General features: G+C 37.6%; 2 protein-coding genes across 2 annotated transcripts; one reads left to right on the top strand and one right to left on the bottom strand.

The window, feature by feature from the left end:
- Positions 1 to 5,130: 5,130 nt before the first annotated feature.
- On the bottom strand, positions 5,131 to 6,219 carry LOC130996273 (uncharacterized). The gene has a single exon (XM_057921784.1). It carries the CDS (start codon positions 6,083 to 6,085, stop codon positions 5,279 to 5,281), a length of 807 nt encoding a protein of 268 aa, XP_057777767.1. The 5' UTR covers positions 6,086 to 6,219; the 3' UTR covers positions 5,131 to 5,278.
- Positions 6,220 to 20,799: 14,580 nt separating this feature from the next.
- On the top strand, positions 20,800 to 21,510 carry LOC130994266 (uncharacterized). Its single transcript, XM_057919309.1, has one exon. The coding sequence runs from the start codon at positions 20,800 to 20,802 to the stop codon at positions 21,508 to 21,510; it is 711 nt and encodes a 236-aa protein (XP_057775292.1).
- Positions 21,511 to 23,446: the final 1,936 nt, after the last annotated feature.

Raw genomic sequence — 23,446 nt, forward strand, 5'->3', positions numbered from 1 at the left:
ATAGATGGTGGCTGAGGAAGTTATACTTGCTCTCCAAGTTTCAGAATTTAAAATATAGCTGAAGATGAAAATCAAAGTTAATATAGCTGAAGATGAAAATCAAAGTTGTGGCCGATGAAAATCAAAGTCAGTGAAGTAATGTTACGGCAAAAATTATTATGGGCTCTTAATGAGCTGAAAGTAAATAATAATTAAGGTCCAACAGAAAATTTGCAAATGGTCATTTTTGGCCCAAATATAACTTAATATCATTGAGCATAAAAATTTATTGCTAAAGTCATAATATGTAATCTAAATTTATTTATCTAACTAGGGGTGCGACTATATAATTTTGACATATCATAAATTCGATCAATATATATATATATATATATATATATATATATATATATATATATATATATATATATATATATTCTAAGGTTTTTCATAACTTGAAAATCTAATATTTTTCAAATAAATATTGCGAAGCAAGTAAATGGTTTTGGGCTGTGACAAATTACCTCTTTATTCTTTAGGTGAGTCGGGGCTAGGATTAGACTTAATTAATTAATCATTTAATTGTAAACGACATCTCGAGTGCTACCACTTAAACTTGTTATTGTATTGGAACTAATTCCACTTGCAGAGTTTAATATGATAAACTTATTAAGTTCATCGAGAGGATGTTTTCTTCCTATTATTAGCAGGACACAAATCCTTATTGTAATATAATTGTATATCAAATAATAATTGCTATCGCCCAAAGTATCGAGTATATTGAGCTTCAATAGACCTCTCACCCTTGATAAATAAAAGCAATGGTCAATTAATTATTCACACCGATTAATTCAATTAAGGTTAAGACTATTTAAGTCACCGAGATCTTGATTCTTAATTAGTCAGTATATAAGAATTCATTTCACTGTGATCCTGTTCAATACACAAGTGTACTAGTACAAATAAATAGCCAAGACAAACTATTTATCCATTTATGCTACAATCTACACCAACAACTCGTTCGTAGTTGTCTCGATTGTGAACTAAATTTATATCTCAACTTTCCGATTATATGATCGTTTGTGATCTACAACACACCATATAATCTATAGTATGAGATAAATTAGACTATAATAAGATTATGCAATAACAATAATTCAGATAGGAAAATCGCAGTGGATATAAGGAATCAATGTATACAAGCATAAAAGGCTTGCTTTCAGTATACAACCCTTCAGGTGCCTCGTACTTGGTATGATAAACTCAAGGATTACCGATTGCACAGTTGCTACAAATACTCCACATCAGATCACTCATTATTCTACAAACGACAACATGGCAAACTCCTATTGGTCCTTGTCTATATCGACGTTATTCTCATCACTGGAGAAGACACTACCTTTATAGCTCACCTCATTCAACACTTCTCTAACAAATTTGCTCTCAAAACTCTAGGTACAGTCACCAATTTCCTAGGTATTCATGTTACCAAAACTAGCTCTAACTCTTATCTCCTAAATCAATCAAAATATATTCAAGAACTTTTAACTAAAACCAAACTTACCAACAACAACCCTCAACCATCCCCATATATATGATTCTGGTACTAAAATTTCTCTCTTTGATAGTCCACCATTTTCTGATTCTGCCCTATTTCATTGCACCATAGGAGCCCTTCAATACCTTACTTTCTCCCGTCCTGATATCTCCTTCATAGTAAACAAGCTCCCACAGAGCTGCAATGGAAAATATGCAAGCGTCTTCTTCTATATCTTAAAGGTACCATTAATCAAAGCCTTGTTTTTAACTTCTACCATTATCTTCATCTCAAAGTGTTTTCTGATGCCAATTGGGCGGGCTCCCTCGATGATAGAAAGTCTACCGGTGGTTACTTTGTCTTTCTTGGCTCCAATCTATTTTCTTGGAGTTCCAAAAAGCAAAACATTGTGTCTCGTAGTTCTACTGAATCTGAGTGCCGTGCTTTAGTTGATGCTACAGTAGAGGTTATCAGGATTAAATCTCTACTTGTTGAGCTTGGCCTACTCGCTCTTTTAAACTCCTAACATTTGGTGTGACAATAAGAGCACCGCAGCTATAGCCTAAATTCCAGTTCTTCATGCTCAAACCAAGCATATTGAAATTGATGTATATTTCGTCCGCGACAAAGTCCTCAATAAAGAATCAGATGTTCGTTATGTTCCGAATGACGATCAAGTGGCTGATATTTTCTAGACCGGTCTCCATCACAAGATTCGAACACATTGTGTGCAAATTCCCCTTTGATAAGGGCTAGTTACTGTTCAGTGGGGGTTGTATTAGAATATTCCAGAAATCTGTTAGTTAGCTCCTTCATAATAGACTCAGTTTGATTAGCAAAAAGTTTTAGTGAGGTGGCAAGATTAGTTAGAAGATATTTTTAACTTAATTATAAATGCAGTATTGTAGCTCTATAAGCATTATCAAGATGAATAAACTTATCTCATTTTCATTCTTCAGTTTATCTTCACTCATGCATGTCTAGCTAATAGCTTAACAATTGACAATGGAAGTCTTGTGAATTTGGAACCAATTAACCTTTATATACTCGAATCTGAATTCGATCGGTTACATTGTAAGTATCATCATGATGATTTCATAATTTCCGTAATTAGTGTGTTTATTGGTGAAAATAGCTATGAATCGATCAATTGCCAATCCAACATCATCTTTTTCTTTTTCTTTTTTCTCTTTATTTTTTTTAAAGAAAAGAACATCATTTTTTTTTGTCAAACAGAAGAACATCATTGATGTTGAGTAATGAGTATAATCTGTCATGTTATAGTTATCCAGATTTAATAAATTTAAACCACTAAACTTGTTGAATATATTGATCAATAAAGTTTAATAGTTCATGTCAAATAGTACCTATCTTTATATAGTCCAGAGTTTTAAATTTAAACTATATATTATGGTGCATTTACTTTAATAAAGGAGAGAAAAAGTATATATTTTTAATTATTTTTCATTATTTTCACATGTTTATTATGATTAAAAAATTTATCGGATAGGTCATTTTCACTCATTTTCTCTCCAACGTTATATAGTATTATCTTAAGGTAGGGCGTAAAAATATTTTTTAATATTTTCTCATCTTTTTATCTCTAATAAATATATGATAATAATAATAAATAAAAATTATCCATCATTTTTCAATAAAAAAGTTACCGCCAAAATAAACGTATAGTCGTAGAATATATTAATCAAGAATTAAGTAGTTTGATATCATTGTTCAGATATACTCCCTCCGTCCCTGAAATAAGTTTCTCTTCGAGGACGACACAGATTTTAAGGAAAATTGGTAAAGTGTATTGATAGTGGAGAAAAATGTGTTATAATTAATATTGGGAGTGGTGAAAAAGTGAAAAGTAAGAATAAATAAAGTGTTATTAGTGGTGGGGTAGTTGTCCAAAAATAGAGAGAAAGGAAGATGAACTTATTTGGAGACGTCCCAAAAAGGAAAAAGAGGAACTTATTTCAGGGACGGAAGAAGTATTTGTTTATAAACTATGAATTCGTTGCCGAGTTGAAAGCCTTCACGTTTATGTGGTGCGAAAAGCCTAAGTGATCATCATCGAGTTATTATGAGTCTGACAATTCTTCTCCTAAATAGGTACAGTCACCAATTTCCTAGGTATTCATGTTACCAAAACCAGCTCTAACTCTTATCTCCTAAATCAATCAAAATATATTCAAGAACTTTTAGCTAAAACCAAACTTACCAACAACAACCCTCAACCATCCCCATATATATGATTCTGGTACTAAAATTTCTCTCTTTGATAGTCCACCATTTTATGATTCTGCCCTATTTCATTGCACCATAGGAGCCCTTCAATACCTCACTTTCTCCCGTCCTGATATCTCCTTCATAGTAAACAAGCTCAGTCAATTTTTGCAAGCTCCCACAAAGCTGCAATGGAAAACATGCAAACGTCTTCTTCGATATCTTAAAGGTACCATTAATCAAAGCCTTATTTATAACTTCTACCATTATCTTCATCTCAAAGTGTTTTCTGATGCCAATTGGGCGGGCTCCCTCGATGATAGAAAGTCTACCGGTGGTTACTTTGTCTTTCTTGGCTCCAATCTATTTTCTTGGAGTTCCAAAAAGCAAAATTATTTACTTTAATAAAGGAGAGAAAAAGTATATATTTTTAATTATTTTTCATTATTTTCACATGTTTATTATGATTAAAAAATTTATCGGATAGGTCATTTTCACTCATTTTCTCTCCAACGTTATATAGTATTATCTTAAGGTAGGGCGTAAAAATATTTTTTAATATTTTCTCATCTTTTTATCTCTAATAAATATATGATAATAATAATAAATAAAAATTATCCATCATTTTTCAATAAAAAAGTTACCGCCAAAATAAACGTATCGTCATAGAATATATTAATCAAGAATTAAGTAGTTTGATATCATTGTTCAGATATACTCCCTCCGTCCACGAAATGAGTACCCATTTGTGAACGGCACGGGTTTTAAGAAATGTATGGAGTGTAGTGTGAATAGTTTAAGGGTCCCACTTTTTGAGTGTATTAATTAAAAAGATGTGTGGGGTACACTTGCCAAAAAGGGAAATGGGTACTCATTTCGTGGACGGAGGGAGTATTTGGGAGTATTTGTTTATGAACTGTGAATTCGTTGCCGAGTTGAAAGCCTTCACGTTTATGTGGTGCGAAAAGCCTAAGTGATCATCATCGAGTTATTATGAGTCTGACAATTCTTCATAATTAAATTGAAAATTACATTTCCCAACTAAAAAGTACTCCATATTAAATAAGAGTCAAACTTCTACACTCGTTCAAGAAATTAGATGACGAATTGAAATGTCTTTAAAGTCAAACATAAGAAAAATTAGTGGTCTACCTTTGACAATCAAAAACCACGTTAGTGTGCATTCAACACATGTTCCCACGTAACCAAAACAACCTTTATTTCTAATAAAATTAGACATTAGATTTTCCAATAACTAAACGTCCCTAAGGGACAACAAGCGGTGCGACCTCCTGTTTGAACAATGAGGTCTTGGGTTCAAATCTCATCGCTCTCTTTCTTCCCAACTCCCCCAAGTCAAAAAAAAATGTGCTACTTTCGGAAAAGAATAAACAAAATAATAAGATTCGCAACATATTATTATAGTTATTCGGAATACTCCGTGTGATCAATACATACAAATACAAAAAGTTAATAAAAACACTTTATGTTAATAATTGGGTAAAATAAAATAAAAAAAGTAAAATAAAAATAAAATCAACCTCTCTGCAAAGGCGATCGATCATGAAGGACAACCTTGGGAGTCTTGGACTTCCGGAAGGCCTTCATCGGGCTCGGAAAATGCCAGAATTTAGCCCTCGCCGGCGGCGCCGAAGCGTCATCACGGCGGCGGAACAACCCCGACGCCATCGCCGACGTCGTGCCGGCGCTGACGGATCTTGATCTAGACACCATCCTCACGAAATCCTCAATTCTATTATTGCTCTCGAAGTTGTCCTCACCAACGCCGTCAGCCACGCTTTGCTCGGCCTTCTCCTTGGGCGGCGGCTCGGTAGTTCTCTTCGTCTTGCTTCTCTTGAGAAGGGAGAGGAACGAGGGCGTCCTGGCGCGGCCGCTGTCGGCGGCGTTCCTGGGGCGGAGGAAGGGGACGGCGACGGATCTCGAGCGGCGGAAGGAGGGCTCGCCGTCGATGAGGTTGGAGACGCGGCCGAAGGAGGAGGAGGAGGAAGAAGACGAGGACTCGGCGGAGGTGGCGCAGCAGGGGCAGGGGCGGGCGTTGTGGCAGTCGGGGCAGAGAGTGCCGAGGCGCTCGCGGAGGCAGGCGGGGCAGATGCCGCTGCGCCGCCGCTTCGAGGGGTGCTTGGAGCATTTCCAGACCTCCTCTTCCTCCACGTACACCACCATTGACACGCTGAGATTGCGGTTGTGTTGTTGAGTGATGGAAGGAATGGTTTTGTGAGGTGAGAAGAGGGTGTGTGTGTGCGCGTGTTTGTATGTATATATAGTGTATATAGGATGTGTGTAGGAAAAGGATACCGGGGGGCTGTTTGACAAATTGGGCATCTGGAATTAGTAAATTCTGGCATACTGAAGGAACGCGTTTAAGAGGGTCTTAGAGCTTAGTGTTTGTGTATATTGTATTTGTATGTACAACAATAAAAAGTGCAAACAATTTGACAAATTCTCCCGTTTGGGTGGCCGCACGTGCGCTCCGTTCGCTCCTGTTTTCCTTTTGTCCTTTTTCTTTTATTCTTTTTGATTGATCTCAATCTATCTCACAAGCGATGGTCTTGGATACAATAAGGTCTATCCTACAATTGGGTTGATCCGCATTCAAATCATTATGTGTATTTTGATTCGAATCCACATCTTAACTCAAATCGTGTAAATGACATTATTCGATTATACAAATGACATTGCTTGTAATTGACACTATTCTGTTATACAAATGACTCTGTCTGTAATTGATAATATTCTATTATACAAATAACATTGCGTATAAATAATACTATAACATTGTAAATGACACTGTGTATAATCGACACTATTCAAAAATATAAGACACTTCTTGTAATTGACTCTATAAGATTGTAAATGACAACATAATATTTTAAATAACACTATAAGATTGAAAATGACACTATAACATTTTAAAATGTTACAATGTCATTTATATAATTGAATACTGTCAATTATAAGCAGTGTCATTTGTATAACTGAATAATATAATTTAGACGATTTGGGTCAAGATGCGGGTTCGAATCAAGATGCGAGTCAGGGTCTGGGGCAGGTCAATCCGATTGTACGATACACCCGATTGTACCCAAGTTTTTGTGATCTCACAAACTATCATTTTATATAAGGGTCCATTTGTTTGACACAAATTTTACTCTTAGAAAGTGTTATGCTAAAAGATAACGGTCCTAAAAGAAAGTAAGAAAGATGCAAATATGGTTGAAATTTTGGGAACTTTGTATGCTAGATCTAAGATTTGATTGATGATTTATGTTTATTTAAATTTTTTTAAAATAGTTTAGTTTGATAAAATTTGGGATTTTTCATTTACATGTTAGATTTCTAAATTGATTGAATTTATTTGACTATGAGTATGATGGTAACATTAATTTAGGACTAATTTGGTTACTTCAAGTATATGTGGAAAACTGATTGAGTTTAGTTTACTAGAAATTGGGTATTTATGATTAATGAGTTGGATGCTTGAATTTAGGAATGTTAATTGGTGGATTTTACCCGAACTGAAATCGTTAACATTATTATGGTTCCGGATCTAGAACTGACCCATTACTTATTAGATCCGGATCGGACCCGCACCATTAAGCGACAATATGAAATGGTCCGAGTAGATTAATTATCCATGGGCTAAAGAATACCCATGACCCATTACCCAAACCCAAAAATCCCAAATGACTATTATAAAATTTTAAGTACCCTGATTTTAAATTAATTTATTGCTAATATTTATTCTTTGTTATTGGAAATAGACGATTAGATATACTGTACGTTTTATTGTATGAATAATTTACGTTAATCCACATTTTTTTAGTGCCAGTTAGAATGCTCCAATGTATAATATGAATAGTAATATTATTTTTGTTTAATCATGTATTAGTCGATTTTATTGTCAGAGTGGAGATGTGGGCAGCCCCTACAATTTCTTTTAATCTTAGAATTTTTGTATTACTTTGTAGTCTCAAAATTTTTATTTAAATCTAAAACTACGTATCTGGATCTGTGACTGCTTAATTGTGATAATATTGCGTGTGCCAAACATATTGAAACTATAATGAACCATAATCTTTGCTCCTCTTGTCTTCAACTTTGGCTGAAACAGAAAGTAGTTACTTTTTTATGTAGGATTGCAATAACTATCTCTCTCTCTCTCTAAATGTTGAACAATTCATTTTTGATGTTTCCATATTTTATTTACCGACTCTACTTGATGTCGAAATTAATTTTCCTTGGGTCGGACCAAACCTAAAACAAGCGGGTCAAATTGGGTTTGGACCGATCATGCTCTCTGGTGTGAGCAAGTTGGGTCTAGAACTGGAACAAGAACTATTATTTTGTAATTCAATGGATAGTCAACGGTTTCGGATCGGTTCGGGCAAAACCCACTCATTGACATCCCTACTTGAATTAATAACTTTTATGAGCTAATATATATATATATATATATATATATATATATATATAGGCTAAAGTTCAATGAAGCAGGCTTAAATGTAAGAAAGAAGAGAGAAGTAATCTAATCCGTTGATCTTATCTAATCTAACGGACATGATTTATTCACGCCATGTTCAACGGATTTTTTCGTTGAACATATGGGGGGTCGAAACCCAGAACCCCCAAAAATATTGTATATGTTCACGAATGTTCAACGAAAAAATCTGTTGAACATGGCGTGAATAAATCATGTCCGTTAGATTAGATAAGATCAACGGATGAGATTACTTCTCTCTTCTTTCTTACATTTAGGCCTTTTTCATTGAACCTAACTATATATATATATATATATATATATATATATATATATATATATATATATATATATTATATAAAAGAGCAGTTCAACGGTAATATTTTACCGCCATATTTTCTCTCTCACACGTTTCTCTATTCTTCCTCTATTTTGTCATTCATTTATCTCACCATTATCTCTTCATTTAACTTATCAAATTTTTTCTTGCTCTTCATATATAGTTGAATTTCTTTTTCCAATTACATTAACGGATTTCCGAAATCAAAATAATCCACAATATTTGATACCTTTGCATCACCCCAAACCCTTCAAAGTTTACAAGCAATTCCTTCACAGCAACGACTGATCTAGATTATATGACCTTGCCATCCAATTTCACTATCTGCAAAACTTTTCTGCTTCTGCAAATCGGCAACTTGAGGCGAGGGGAAGAAAAGCTAATAATTTTTAAGAAACTATACGAACTTTAAACGCAAGAATGGTGCATTTGGTTTTGAGATTTTTATATGCAAGCTGACAACAACAATCCAATACCCATAATAAATAAATAGAAGATAAATTTTCTGCATAAGTTCATGAGGAAGAGGGAAAGGGGAAAGTTGGTGAAAGATTTTGTTGGATTTGTATACTGTAAAGCAAGAACGTTTTATGCTTGTATACAATGTTTCCTGTTACCACTGTTTAATCTCCTATCTGATTGTGTTCATGATTGCACATTATGTCCCTTATCTCTTTATAAGTAGATTATATGGTGTGTTGTAGATCACAGAAGATCATATAATTGGAATAACCTTAAGAGATATAAAAAATGACCACAGCCGAGATGACTTCAGGACGAGTCATTAGTTTAGGCCGCGGTATAGATGGAAGTAGTTTGTCTTGACTACTTGTCTATACTGGTACGTCATAACGTATTGATAGGACCACAGTGAGATGTATTCTTCTATTTGACTTAAGTGAAGAATCAAAGATCTCGGTGACTCATAAGATCTTAATACTAATAAGATTCCAAATACATATGTTGATTCGTATATCACTTTGATTTACTATGGGTGAGAGTTATATAGTAACTTGAGTACTCTGTATCTTGGGTGATAGCGGTCAATGTATGATATTTGGTTATCTGTATTAGTACCCGTATCCGATATAGGATAATGACATCCCCTTAAGGAGCTCAATAATGTTTATTGCGCTAAACCCTGCAGGTTGATTAAGTTCAGGCGCAATAATAAGGTTTGAGTGGTACTACTTACGGATTACAAAGAGATTAATTAATTTAAGCTGTCAGAGCTCTAATTAATTAATGGATGTCGGATATTTTAAATACGGGGATTTAATAAGTCTAAATACAAGCCCCGACTCATCACCGGCAATAAAGGGGTAAGTTAGTATTGGTTCTCTAGTGGAATGAACTAATATTTATAAATTAATTATGGTCTGGGCTGACCATGGAGAATTAATTTATTTGAGGCCCATCTTTATTCCTTGTATTTGGTCCCTGGAGTGGCCCAAAGTCTCCTAGCCCAGGAAGAGGCAGAAATCGCCTATCACAAGAAAGCCTGCGCCCCATACGTATTTATTTATTTAAATACAGCTGTCTGCTCTCAGAAATATACACACTAATTATTTAGGGTTTTGAGAGAGCAGAGAGGCGCAGGAACGTGTGGGAGCTTTCTGCCTTGGGACTTTCACAGATCGTTGTCCATCCAACGGTGAAAGCTGAGCGGGATACAGTTCAGAAGATCAGAACTGGAGTCATTCGATTCGATCATCGACAGCCTCTGCATACACTTTTCAAGTAAGTATTTCTGACACCAACGTGCAGCTGTTAAATTCATAGGAGCATGTTAGGATTAATCGTTGTATGATGAATTAATAATAATCCAAGAAACGATCATCGGGCAATTAGAGTATTAATTCAGTTTAATATTCCTTCAATTGGTATCATAGCCCAGGATTAATTTCTTGGCTCTATTATTAATTTATGTACGATTAATAATGTGCTTTGTTTTTACTGTTGTTGTTCTTCGTGGTCTGTTGATTCGTGGGATACGTCGTTTTGACGTTGTAATCATTTTTCACCACGAGAAAATCCGTGGTTAGATTAGGATTTCAATTTGTATTTGTTTTTCCTTTGTAATCTGTAAAACTGAGGAACGAGACGAGGACGACGACGAATTAACAACGGATGAACAGTGTGAGGAGGACGCGCCGGGTGCGGAGCGGGCAAGGCTGCCGTCGCCAAGGGCAGCGCGCGCACGAGCGCTTGCGCGCTGTGCGCCGCGCGCCTGGTCAGGCTGCCGAGCACGCCGCTGCTGCTCTCGCCGAGGGTGCCGTGCGAGGCTGCCCCACACGATGCAAGAGGCGTGCGGGTCGGGCGAGAGAAGGGGAGGCAGCCGGCAGGGGCTGTGCGCGCCCGGGGCCGCGCCTGCGAGCTGCGCGCCTAGCGGGCGACGCGCTGCCGCTGCTGCTGCTCGCGCCGGGGGCCTGCCTCTGCTGCTGCTGTGTTGCTGTCACCGGTGCGCTGCTGCTGCCGTGCGCCGGATTCTGCGCCAAGGCGGCTGCTGCCGCTGCTGCATGCCACAGAGGGCGAGGAAGCGACTGCTGCCGCTGCTGCACGCCGAGGAGGCCGAGCCAGCGCCGGGCTACTGCGAGCGCCAGGCCGCTGCGCGCGCCGGGCTGCTGCGGCACCAGGCGGCTGCTGTGCGGCGAAAGGGGGTTGCCAAGGGAGGCGGCGGCGCCTAGGGCTTCCAAACCCTAGGTGGCCGAGTTTTTCCAAACCCTAGGGGGCCTAAACCCTAATTTTTCAAAGACGGGCCAGTTTGAAGTTTTTTTGGGCTAATTTTAAGTTTTTGAGTTTCATTTTATTTCTTTTCTGTTCTTTGTAATAGACTAGAAATATGGGGTTCCACGAATGGGTCACGAAGAACTTTATTTTATTTTTAAATTCTGTTCTTTGCATGTCGTGGTGTTTATCCCTTATGCTCTTTGCATGATGTTTTTGTCTCTGCTTGTTAATATGTGTTTATTAACTGCGCTTAGACAAGCATGCTAGGTTTATCGTTTTCTTAAGCATGTTTTAGAATTCTGTGAGCATGTTTTACATGTTGCGTTCTAGATGAGCATGTTTAGGATTATGTGTTGAGCATGATCAAACCTTTTGAAAGAAAAAAGACTAAGCTTATAATTTTATAGATGATTTAAAATTATTTAGATTTCCACAAGCGGCCTCTAGACAAAGTGATTGACAATGTGAGTAAACGTCCACACAACGTGGCTTACTTCATGTTTGTTCTTTCATAAGTTTGTCAGATGAGGTTTCTATAAAAATATTTAAATCCATTAAAGTAGTGGGAGTTATGCAGTAAACGTCCACACAACGTGGCTTACTCGTATAATTTTTCACGAGTACTTTAGAGGATGGATTTAAATAAGATAACTAAGAAATTAAATTGAATGCGGCATGGTCCGAGTGAGTATGTCAAAATTCGAGAATTTAATTTCAAAGTTAAATTGTGGTTATTTCTAATTAATTTTATTCTTAAAATTATGTAGACCTCCACATGCGCGGTCTCTAGACAAAATGATTGACAATGTGAGTAAACGTCCACACAACGTGGCTTACTTCATGTTTGTTCTTTCATAAGTTTGTCAGATGAGGTTTCTATAAAAAATATTTAAATCCATTAAAGTAGTGGGAGTTATGCAGTAAACGTCCACACAACGTGGCTTACTTGTGTAATTTTCACAAGTACTTTGGAGAATGGAATTAAATAAGATAACCAAGAAAATTAAATTGAAAGCGGCATGGTCCGAGTGAGTATGTCAATTTTGAGAATTTAATTTTCAAGGTTAAAATGTGGTCATTGCTTAGATATCATATCAAGTACAATGTACAACTCCCAAATGAGTCCCTTCTTGATGATGATATGGTCTAGTTAAGGTGCCAACTATTAATTTCCTTTGTCAAAAGGTTAAGTTGACATGGATGGAAATTAAATGACTAGGTGTATAGTCTGGTTGAGGAGTTCGTGTGTAAACGTCCACACAACGTGGCTTGCACATGGGATTCTTTGAGCGGTTGGAGGTTTCATTAATATTGTTTTATCAAAAGGTTACAATATTATTGTTACGAACTATGTGCTTCATGTTCTTACTTGTTTACTTGTTTACATTCAGATATGTCTATGTCTCCAATTATCTCTATTCTCGCCAAAAATCCTCTCACCGGTCCTAATTATACTGAATGGAAACGCCACGTCATGTACATTCTTGACGCTGAGGAGCACAGTTTTGTGCTTACTACTCCACGTCCTGCAGCCCTTACGGATGAATCAACTGATGCGGAACGTGAGGCGCATAAAAGGTGGCACAAGTCAAATAATATGGCCAAGTGCTATATTATGATGACTATGTCACAAACTTTGCAACTCCAGCATCAGGTCATGGTTGATGCGGCTGAAATTATGTTGAACCTCTCTGAGGTTTATGGGGAATCCGAGAGATCTGCTCGCTTTAACATAATGAGATAAATCTTGGCATGTAAGATGAGCGAGGGCAGTTCTGTTCACGAGCATGTCATGCACATGATAAATCTGTTTGACAGGCTCGACTTGCTCGGAGGAGGTATCAAAGGCGAAGCCAAAGTCGATATCATCCTGAACACTCTCCCCAAAACCTTTGAGCACTTTCGTCTCAATGCCGTTATGAGCAAAGTCAACTATACTCTTAATGAGTTGTTGAATGCTCTAGTTACGGCAGAGGGAGTCTTGGGCAGCAGGAATGAAGTCCTTATCACTGCCAAGGGATCTGCTTCTTCGTCGAAAGATGGGAAGAAGAAGCAGAAAGGTCCAAGGGCAAGCGTGACAATGGAGCTAGTGGGAGTGGTAAGGCAGTTGGCCCTACTGGCGGTGTAAAGAAGCCAAGTGGAAAGGGAAAGTGCTTCAAGTGCGGCAAGACTGGGCACTGGAAGAAAGATTATCCGGTGCTCAAGGCGAAGGGACAAGGTACGTCACAAGTTCTAGTAACTGAGACATGTTTAGCTTCGTTTTCTACTCATTCATGGGTAGTGGATACGGGGGCAACTGATCATGTTTGTTACACCTTGCAGGGCTTCAAGCTGACAAGGGAGCTGGGAAGTGACGAGATCACCATCTCCATGGGCAATGCGTCGAAGGTCGCAGCTGTTGCTATTGGAGAGTTATCTTTATGTTTTGGTGATGACATTTTAGTTTTGAGAGATGTTTTATATGTGCCGGAGTTTCGGCGGAACATTATTTCTGTTTCAAAATTATTTATGGATGGATTTTCTGTTACTTTTGATAGAGGTGTCTCTATCATGAAAAATAACAAGATTATTTGTTCTGGAATTTTGAACAATTCTCTCTATACTATTACATGTCCTATTAATAATTCTGCCCATGTTGCATCTACATCACAAATCTGTCCAAATTCAAACAAAAGAAAATACTTCTCTCGTGAACATTATACACATGCTTGGAACCTAAGATTAGGCCACATCAATCTAAATAGGATCCAAAGGCTCATGTCAAATGGAATCTTGAAACACTTTGAAGCTGTTCCATTTAGAACCTGTGAATCATGTATAGAAGGAAAGATGACGGCAAGGCCTTTTAAGACAAAGGGGAATAAGGCCTCGCTTGTGTTAGAATTGGTTCATTCTGACTTGTGTGGACCGATGTCCACAAGAGCTCGTGGAGGGTATGAGTATTTTGTCACTTTCATTGACGATTACTCATGATATGGGTATATTTACCTACTTCAACGCAAGTCTGAATGCTTTGAGAAATTCAAAGAATTCAAGGCGGAAGTGGAGAAGAGAACGGGTAAATCTATCAAGTCATTGCGGTCTGATCGCGGTGGCGAATACCTTGGGAACGAGTTTAAGCAATACTTGTCAGATTCTGGGATTTCATCCCAATCGACTGCACCGGGTACTTCCCAACAGAATGGTGTAGCGGAGAGAAGAAACAGAACTCTTTTGGAAATGGTACGATCAATGATGAGTTATGCATCATTGCCTATTTCATTTTGGGGATATGCCTTGGAAACAACGGTTTATTTGCTGAATCGGGTACCGTCCAAATCGGTTCCTAAAACTCCTATCGAGTTATGGTCAGGGCGTCAGCCCAGCTTGAACCATATAAAGGTATGGGGTTGTCCTGCATACGTGCTTGACAAGGAAGGGAAGAAATTGGAGCCTAGATGCGAAGTAATGTTGTTTATAGGATATCCTAAGGGAACGAAAGATGGTTATTTTTATAATCCTAAGGATCAGAAAGTGATTGTTAGCACCAACGCACGATTCTTGGAACAAGATTATATAGATAAACACAAGTCAAAGTCCGAGATTGTCCTTCAAGAAATCGAAGGCAATGGACAGGCGATTCCATCACCCCAGCCAAGTGTGCAAGTGAATGCACCACAGGACACTGCACAAACCGTTGTCACAGCTGTACCACCACCGCTTCGTCGTAGTGGGAGGGTTATCGTCCAACCCGATCGATTTATGTTCTTGGGAAAATCTTCGGATCTTCTCCCTGTTGATGAACAAAAGGATATCGACCCAGATAACTTTAGACAAGCTATGGAAGATGTAGATGCAGATTCATGGTACGACGCCATGGTTTCTGAAATAGAATCCATGACTGCTATGGATGTATACGAGAAAACCGAACTACCAGATGACTTTTTAGCTATGGGTAGTAGGTGGGTGTACAAGAGAAAAAGAGATTCGGATGGCGAAGTCGCAGCTTTTAAAGCTAGACTGGTGGCGAAAGGCTATACCCAGGAACAGTGTATAGATTATGATGAGACCTTTTCACCGGTTGTCATGCTTAAGTCTATCCGAATACTCCTTGCCATAGCAGCCCACATGAACCTTGAGGTTTGGCAAATGGATGTCAAAACCGCTTTCTTAAACGGTTTCCTTGAAGAAGGAAATGATATCTATATGCAGCAACCCGAAGGGTTTGTGAAGAAGGGCGAAGAGCATCTTGTATGGAAGCTGAAGAAGTCCATTTATGGACTTAAGCAAGCTTCGAGGTCATGGAACAAACGTTTTGACGAGGTCATTAAATCCTATGGATTTACTTTGTTGTGAAAATGAAAGTTGCGTGTACCGTTTAGATGCCAATGGTGATGTGGTTTTCCTTGCACTTTATGTAGATGATATCCTTCTCATTGGCAACAATGTGAAGCTATTATCGGACATAAAGAAGTGGTTATCCGAACAGTTTCAAATGAAGGACTTAGGAGATGCAGCGTACATCCTGGGGATCAAGGTTATTCGTGATCGCCAGAAAAGGATGTTGAGCTTATCTCAAGCGTCCTACATTGACACTGTGATTGCTCGTTTTAGCAAGCAAACTGCCAAGAAAGGGTTGCTACCTTTCAGACATGGTATTCCTCTGTCTAAGGACATGTGTCCTAAGACGCCTAGTGAGGTTGAGGAAATGAGGAAGGTACCATATGCTTCCGCTGTAGGTAGCCTCATGTATGCAATGCTTTGCACGAGACCTGATATTGGCTATGTCGTTGGCATGGTTGCAAGATATCAGTCGAACCCTGGACCAGGACACTGGACTGCGGTAAAGCACATTCTCAAGTACCTGAAAAGCACTCGAGATTATAGGCTAGTTTACCAGTCAGACAGTCTAACTCCTTTGGGTTACACCGATTCGGATTTCCAGGCTGACCGGGATGAGAAGAGATCTACCTCTGGCTATGTGTTTACCTTGGGAGGTGGAGCCGTATCATGGCGGAGTGCAAAGCAGAAGTGCATTGCCGACTCCACCATGGAAGCCGAGTATGTAGCTGCTTCCGAAGCTGCTAAAGAGGCTGTATGGTTCCGGAACTACCTCTTGGATCTAGGAGTGGTACCTAATTTTCCTAAGAGTATCATAATTTATTGTGATAACTCGGGTGCAGTGGCAAATTCTAAGGAACCCAGGAGCCACAAGGCGACCAAACACATAGAGAGAAAGTACCACATCATACGAGAAATCGTAAGCAGAGGAGATGTGCTGGTTGAGAAGATCAATACTTTGGAGAACTTAACTGACCCTTTCACGAAGAGTCTGCCGCAAAAGGCCTACGAAAAGCATGCTCGAGGGATGGGATTGTGGTTGATGCCACCCACTTAAGGAAACTTTCAGTATAAGTGGGAGAAGAAGTGATAGTGTTGTAATAGTTAGTATTTAGACACATTGTATACTAAAAGTTTGTTTTAGTATAAGTGGGAGATTGTTGGATTTGTATACTGTAAAGCAAGAACGTTTTATGCTTGTATACAATGTTTCTTGTTACCACTGTTTAATCTCATATCTGATTGTGTTCATGATTGCACATTATGTCCCTTGTCTCTTTATAAGTAGATTATATGGTGTGTTGTAGATCACAGAAGATCATATAATTGGAATAACCTTAAGAGATATAAAAAATGATCACAGCCGAGATGACTTCAGGACGAGTCATTAGTTTAGGCTGCGGTATAGATGGTACGTCATAACGTATTGATAGGACCACAGTGAGATGTATTATTCTATCTGACTTAAGTGAAGAATCAAAGATCTCGGTGACTGTTCGCTATTTTATTTAACACGCCGCAAGTGTACGGGTGCAATTGTGTACAGTAGCAAGCAAGGTCGTATTCCACAGAGACTGAATTAACCAATTCCTATCCTAAATTATTCTAGTCTATCTGGACAAACGAAATTTAGAGTTTTATTTGTAAAGAACAAAATAAATAAACAGCAGGAAAGAAAATAAAGCAAGCTGTGAAACAGAGAAACAGATAAGAGAAGATTTCCCAAGGCAAAGGTTTCAACAAATTCTTCTAACTAACATGTTCAATTCAATTAATCAGATGATTCCTAAGGCAATCTCAAAACTAGTCTATACCCATTCCCGTGGCATACAAACCGTTGATTACATGCAAGGTTACCGTCCCCGGATCACACTTCTAACATGTAACTCCTAAAAGTTCCTAGGATTAATGCCCTCACAATTATCAATTCCCTTTAGAATTAAAATAAATGTGTTTTATGTTCTTAGTTCAGGTAATAATTATCATCTCCCGATATCAAATTAAAACCTATGATTATGCTAAATTGGTGGCCAATCAATAAAGCAAACAATTATAACAAGAACATAAAAAGGAAAAACAATCTCAATCAATTGAACCAAACAGTCAGAAATTCAAATCATGTCTACTCCCTAAACCCTGGGAAAAAAGGATTCTAGCCACACATAGACATATGAACTAGAATATAATTCTCAAATAAACCAATGAACATTCAACAATAAAACCGTAGGAAAGTTGAGAATCTTCAATCTTGCTCTGCTCCGTTCTCTGTCTCCCTCAGCTCTCAGGAAAAGTAAAATATGATATAAGATGATAAAAGCTTGCAGATAATAAGTTCTTGGGGAGTATTTATATGCCCTAGGTCTTGTAGCTCTCAAAAATACCCAAAATCGCTAAAAAAACGAATTTTGGGCGGAAATACGGCGACTCGCGCGGCCGCATGACTGGCCCGCGTGACGAAACAGAATTCGTGACAGCTTTGCGCAGCGATTTTGTTTTGGCTTGTTCTCTCTCGTCCGAACTCCGATTTATGATCCGTTTGCGCTCACGAACTCCTGTCGAGACGAACTACAACTTGTATTTCAGCCAATTCTTCCAAATGCTACTTCATTATTTCTGAAAATTCATTCAAACACAAGTAAGTAACAAGTTCTTGACCATAAACGAATATAAACTCAAATAGACCATCAAACACACAAAATCCTCACAACTAAGCATCAAAAATGACACACCAAGAGGTAAAAATGCATGTTTATCAGTGACTCATAAGATCTTAATACTAATAAGATTCCAAATACATATGTTGATTCGTATATCACTTTGATTTACTATGGGTGAGAGTTATATAGTAACTTGAGTACTCTGTATCTTGGGTGATAGCGGTCAATGTATGATATTTGGTTATCTGTATTAGTACCCGTATCCGATATAGGATAATGACATCCCCTTAAGGAGCTCAATAATGTTTATTGCGCTAAACCCTGCAGGTTGATTAAGTTCAGGCGCAATAATAAGGTTTGAGTGGTACTACTTACGGATTACAAAGAGATTAATTAATTTAAGCTGTCAGAGCTCTAATTAATTAATGGATGTCGGATATTTTAAGTACGGGGATTTAATAAGTCTAAATACAAGCCCCGACTCATCACCGGCAATAAAGGGGTAAGTTAGTATTGGTTCTCTAGTGGAATGAACTAATATTTATAAATTAATTATGGTCTGGGCTGACCATGAAGAATTAATTTATTTGAGGCCCATCTTTATTTCTTGTATCTGGTCCCTGGACTGGCCCAAAGTCTCCTAGCCCAGGAAGAGGCAGAAATCGCCTATCACAAGAAAGCCTGCGCCCCATACGTATGTATTTATTTAAATACAGTTGTCTGCTCTCAAAAATATACACACTAATTATTTAGGGTTTTGAGAGAGCAGAGAGGCGCAGGAACGTGTGGGAGCTTTCTGCCTTGGGACTTTCACAGATCGTTGTCCATCCAACGGTGAAAGCTGAGCGGGATACAGTTCAGAAGATCAGAACTGGAGTCATTCGATTCGATCATCGACAGCCTCTGCATACACTTTTCAAGTAAATATTTCTGACACCAACGTGCAGCTATTAAATTCATAGGAGCATGTTAAGATTAATCATTGTATGATGAATTAATAATAATCCAAGAAAACGATCATCGGGCAATTAGAATATTAATTCAGTTTAATATTCCTTCAGATTTAACATAAAAAATTGTCAACGCTCATCAATTAATTCAGGGAAAGAATAAGAGAATCAATTTCATCAAAACATCAACACAAACAACAATATGTGTTATTGTTCTTTCTTCTACAACTTCTAAATCGAAAAAGGAGCATAGTGGGACCCTTTATTGCAGAAGGCGACGCGGCTGAAATGCAAGAACTGACGCTTGACGGGGAAGAAGAAGAAGACACGGCCGAAATACAAGAAGCGGTGATGGTTTGATTAAACCCTTTTTTTTTCCCTTTTCTTAATATGAATTGGTAGATTGTAGATTAGCCCTATCTTTTATTAATATGGATTGGTAATTTAGGATGGGCCTTATTTTGAGGGGATTTAATTTGAGTTTTAATTTAAAATTATTTAAACTAATTAAATAGTTCTTAGTTATCATATAAAATATGACTATTCAATTAAAAAAATTAAAATTAAAATATTACTTATTCATTTTCTTTTATTAATTATACAATATAAACAAATAAAAATTATTAATATACGATGAAAAGTGGAGATATCCAAACTGGTAACTATTATGGCCTAAATTATTATTATTATAGGAAAAATATTCACTAAAAATCACTACTACAACATTAAAAAAAAAATAACATACAAATTTTCGTATTACAACATTAAATAATAATAATAATAATAATAATAATAATAATAATAATAATAATAATAATAATAATAATAATAATAATAATAATAATAATAATAATAATAATAATAATAATAAAGAGTAAATGACATACTGCAATATCAAATTTCAAAACAATAACAATGATGCATACTACATAAACAATTTGAAAATAATGAAATTATCTAATAGTACTTTAGGAGTTTAGGATTCTTATCAATTATTCTTTTTATTTAATAAATGGCTAATTTTAGGGTTTTTATTTTTTTATTAATTAAATTATCTAATAATACTGTATTTTGTATAAAAATATTGATTGTATAGTTATAATGATCTATTGTGCAATATTAGAAAGGGAGATACTGACCGTAGATATTGGAAGCACTCGGTTAGGGGGGAGGTGTCTGCGGCTCTGGCTTTTTCGAATATTTGTCATCGTTTTCCTCAGGTTACCTGGGGTAAGTGGATTTGGGAATCATATATTCCGGTTCGATGTTCTATTCTGTGTTGGAGAGTCATACATGGACGTCTTCCCACTTTGGATACTTTGATTCGGCGTGGCATGATTGTTCCTAATGGGTGCCCCATTTGTCTTATGGATGAAGAATCGATTGCTCATATTATGTGGCAATGTGAGAAGGTGAGATTTATCTGGAAAGAGTTTCTTTCTTGGTTCGACAAGGGCTCTCTTGGGGAGTGCATGGATATTCACTCTTTTCTTGTTGCGGCTTGGAACTCTTCTTTTAGCTCGCAACTTCAGGCCTTCTAGAAAGCTGGTATCATCACGATTATGTGGAAAATTTGGGATGGTCGGAATTCGACTGTGTTTGACAGTACTCGGTTTGAGCCTCGCGCGATTCTTGCCTTTGTGAAGTCGTTCTTTAGTGAGATAGATGGCAATTTCAGTACTCTGGGAAATAGCAGAAATACTTGGTCTGACTATGTGATCACTAGAAATATTGGAGTCTCTACGCGTCCGGCTCCTCTTCCTCGTATGGTTGAAGTTCACTGGTGGCCTCCAGTGAATCACTGGATTAAAGTCAACACCGACGGCTCGGCTCTGGGTGCTCCAGGCGCCATTGCGGCCAGCGGCGTTTTCAGGGATAAATGGTCTGTTGTGCGGGGTTGTTTTCACATTAAAGGTGGCGTTGGCTTTGCTTTTGAAGCTGAGCTTTTGGCGGTGATTACTGCTATTAATCTCGCGCATGATCGTAATTGGTTGCACTTGTGGATTGAGGCTGATTCAATGTATGTGGTGCATCTCTTGCAGTCGAAATCTTTAGATGTCCCGTGGCGTTTTATGGCGTTATGGAAAGGTGTTATCGGTCGTCTTCAAGATTTCAATTTAATGGTCAGCCACATTTATAGAGAGGGCAACAGGCCGGCGGATATTATGGCCAATGGTGATAGGAATGAGGGATGGAGGCCCTTTGCGATTTCTGAAATCGAACATGCTGTGGCTACTGACATGTACACGCATAGTCACGTTCGAGTGGTCTGATTGCCACTGGTGGGCTGATTCGCCTTTGGCGTGTTGGCGGTTAGCTTTTTGGGAAGTTTGCCTTTGTGCATGGTTTTTGGTTGATGAGGGTTTTTGGTTAGCTGATGTCGGCGTGGAGGTGTTTATGAAGGTGTTGGCGTTGTCTGGGAGCTCGGGGTATGGAGCTTGGGCCGGGTAGGGGTGAGCAAAAAATCTGAAACCGAATAACCGAACCGATCCAAACCGAAATTTTAAAATATGGTTCGGTTTTTTTCGGTTTTTTCGGTTCGGTTCGGTTTTTTTTTCATAAAATTTCGGTTTTTCGGTTCGGTTCGGTTCGGATTTTTTAAAACCGAAAAACCGAATTATATTTATAATATATATAAATATATATATATATATATATGTATATATATATATATAAATAATATTTTAATTACAATTTTATAAATTCTAGCTTCTAATATTTTTTTAATTGTATAGTTTTTTTTTTGGAATTTTCGGTTTTTTTTCGAAAATTTCGGTTTTCTTCGGATTAATTCGGTTTTTCGATTCGGTTCGGTTTTATTTATAAAAATTTCGGTTAATTCGGTTCGGATTGTTCGGTTAATTCGGTTCGGTTCGGTTTTTTTTTTTTAAACCGAACTAAAATATGGTTTGGTTTGGTTTTAGCAAAAACCGAACCATATAACCGAATGCTCACCCCTAGGGCCGGGGTTGATGATGTTCTAGACTGCGCTGTTTCCAGCAGGGGAGTCCTCGGCGATGGTGTCTCTTCGGCCATCGGGCTTCTCTCGTGGTGTTGCCTTTGCGGGTGGTGCTTGCTTTGTTTGATGTTTGGGAGCCTCCGGCGACATTCTTCCCACGACCTTGGCTTTGTCTCGTTTCTTTCCTTTATGCTTTTCAGTGTTAGGTTTCTTTTGCTGTTCTTTAGATTGAATTTCTCTTGTTTGTTTTTTCTTTGTGTTTATTGGAACCGTTTCCCCGGTGCATTGAAGCCGAGCAACTTGAGGGTGATGGTTAGGACGGAATCCTTGAAGTTGCCTCACTTCCGCTTTGATGCTGGGGTTTGTTTTTTCCTTATAGACGAGCACTCTTTTTCCTTTTAAGGTTTTTCCCTCGCGGGTTTACTTAAAAGGTTTTAACGAGGCTCGGCCCGTAGTTTGCTCTCTTGTGCTCTCACGGGTTTCTTTGGTTCCTTTTTTCCTTTCTTTTTAGTAAAAGCCTTATTTAATCAAAATTGTGCAATATTAGAAAATATATAAGTGTGATTGTAAAAGTATAAAAGGAAAGTTAACAACTTATACTTCATCCACTTCTAAATCAACACATCTCTTCTTTTTCGCCAACATGGAAGTTGCACTTTTAATCTTGAATTTTTAAAAGTTTATATTGTTTTATGTTATGAGTTTGGATTCTTTGACTATGTTTTAATTGTTGGTCTATCAATATTTTTGAAAAAAAATATATACTCCCTTCAGGATACACAAACTCCACTCACAACAATAGTGAGACTCAAACTCCACTCACAATAATAATCACTACTATAAACTTCAATCCAAAACTATCTTAAAATTCGTGTTCTCATCAAAGTGGAAACGATATCGTGGACAAATGAGAACTTTATAGCACACATCTCAAAATATGTAATAATATCTCTTTTTATGAATTCATAATTTGTTTATTTATAAGTTATGTTTGATATTTATATTTGTTTATTTAAAATATTACTTAATTCTATTGTTCGCCGTATCGCACGGACGGGTATACTAGTTAGTACCGAAAAAATGGTGAATGCATGTCTTAATTGGTTAATTAGGATGATGATGTGTTCGATAATCACACCCCATTATTCACAGAGAAAGTAATTCACCTGTAGTGTGCGATGAATCGAGAAAACAGTAGAGTTGTGAATGCGAGAGAGAAGTAATATTATCGAATAGCGTGTGTTTACAAT

This window comes from Salvia miltiorrhiza, chromosome 7, assembly GCF_028751815.1.
Source record: "Salvia miltiorrhiza cultivar Shanhuang (shh) chromosome 7, IMPLAD_Smil_shh, whole genome shotgun sequence".
NCBI classification, from domain to species: domain Eukaryota; kingdom Viridiplantae; phylum Streptophyta; class Magnoliopsida; order Lamiales; family Lamiaceae; genus Salvia; species Salvia miltiorrhiza.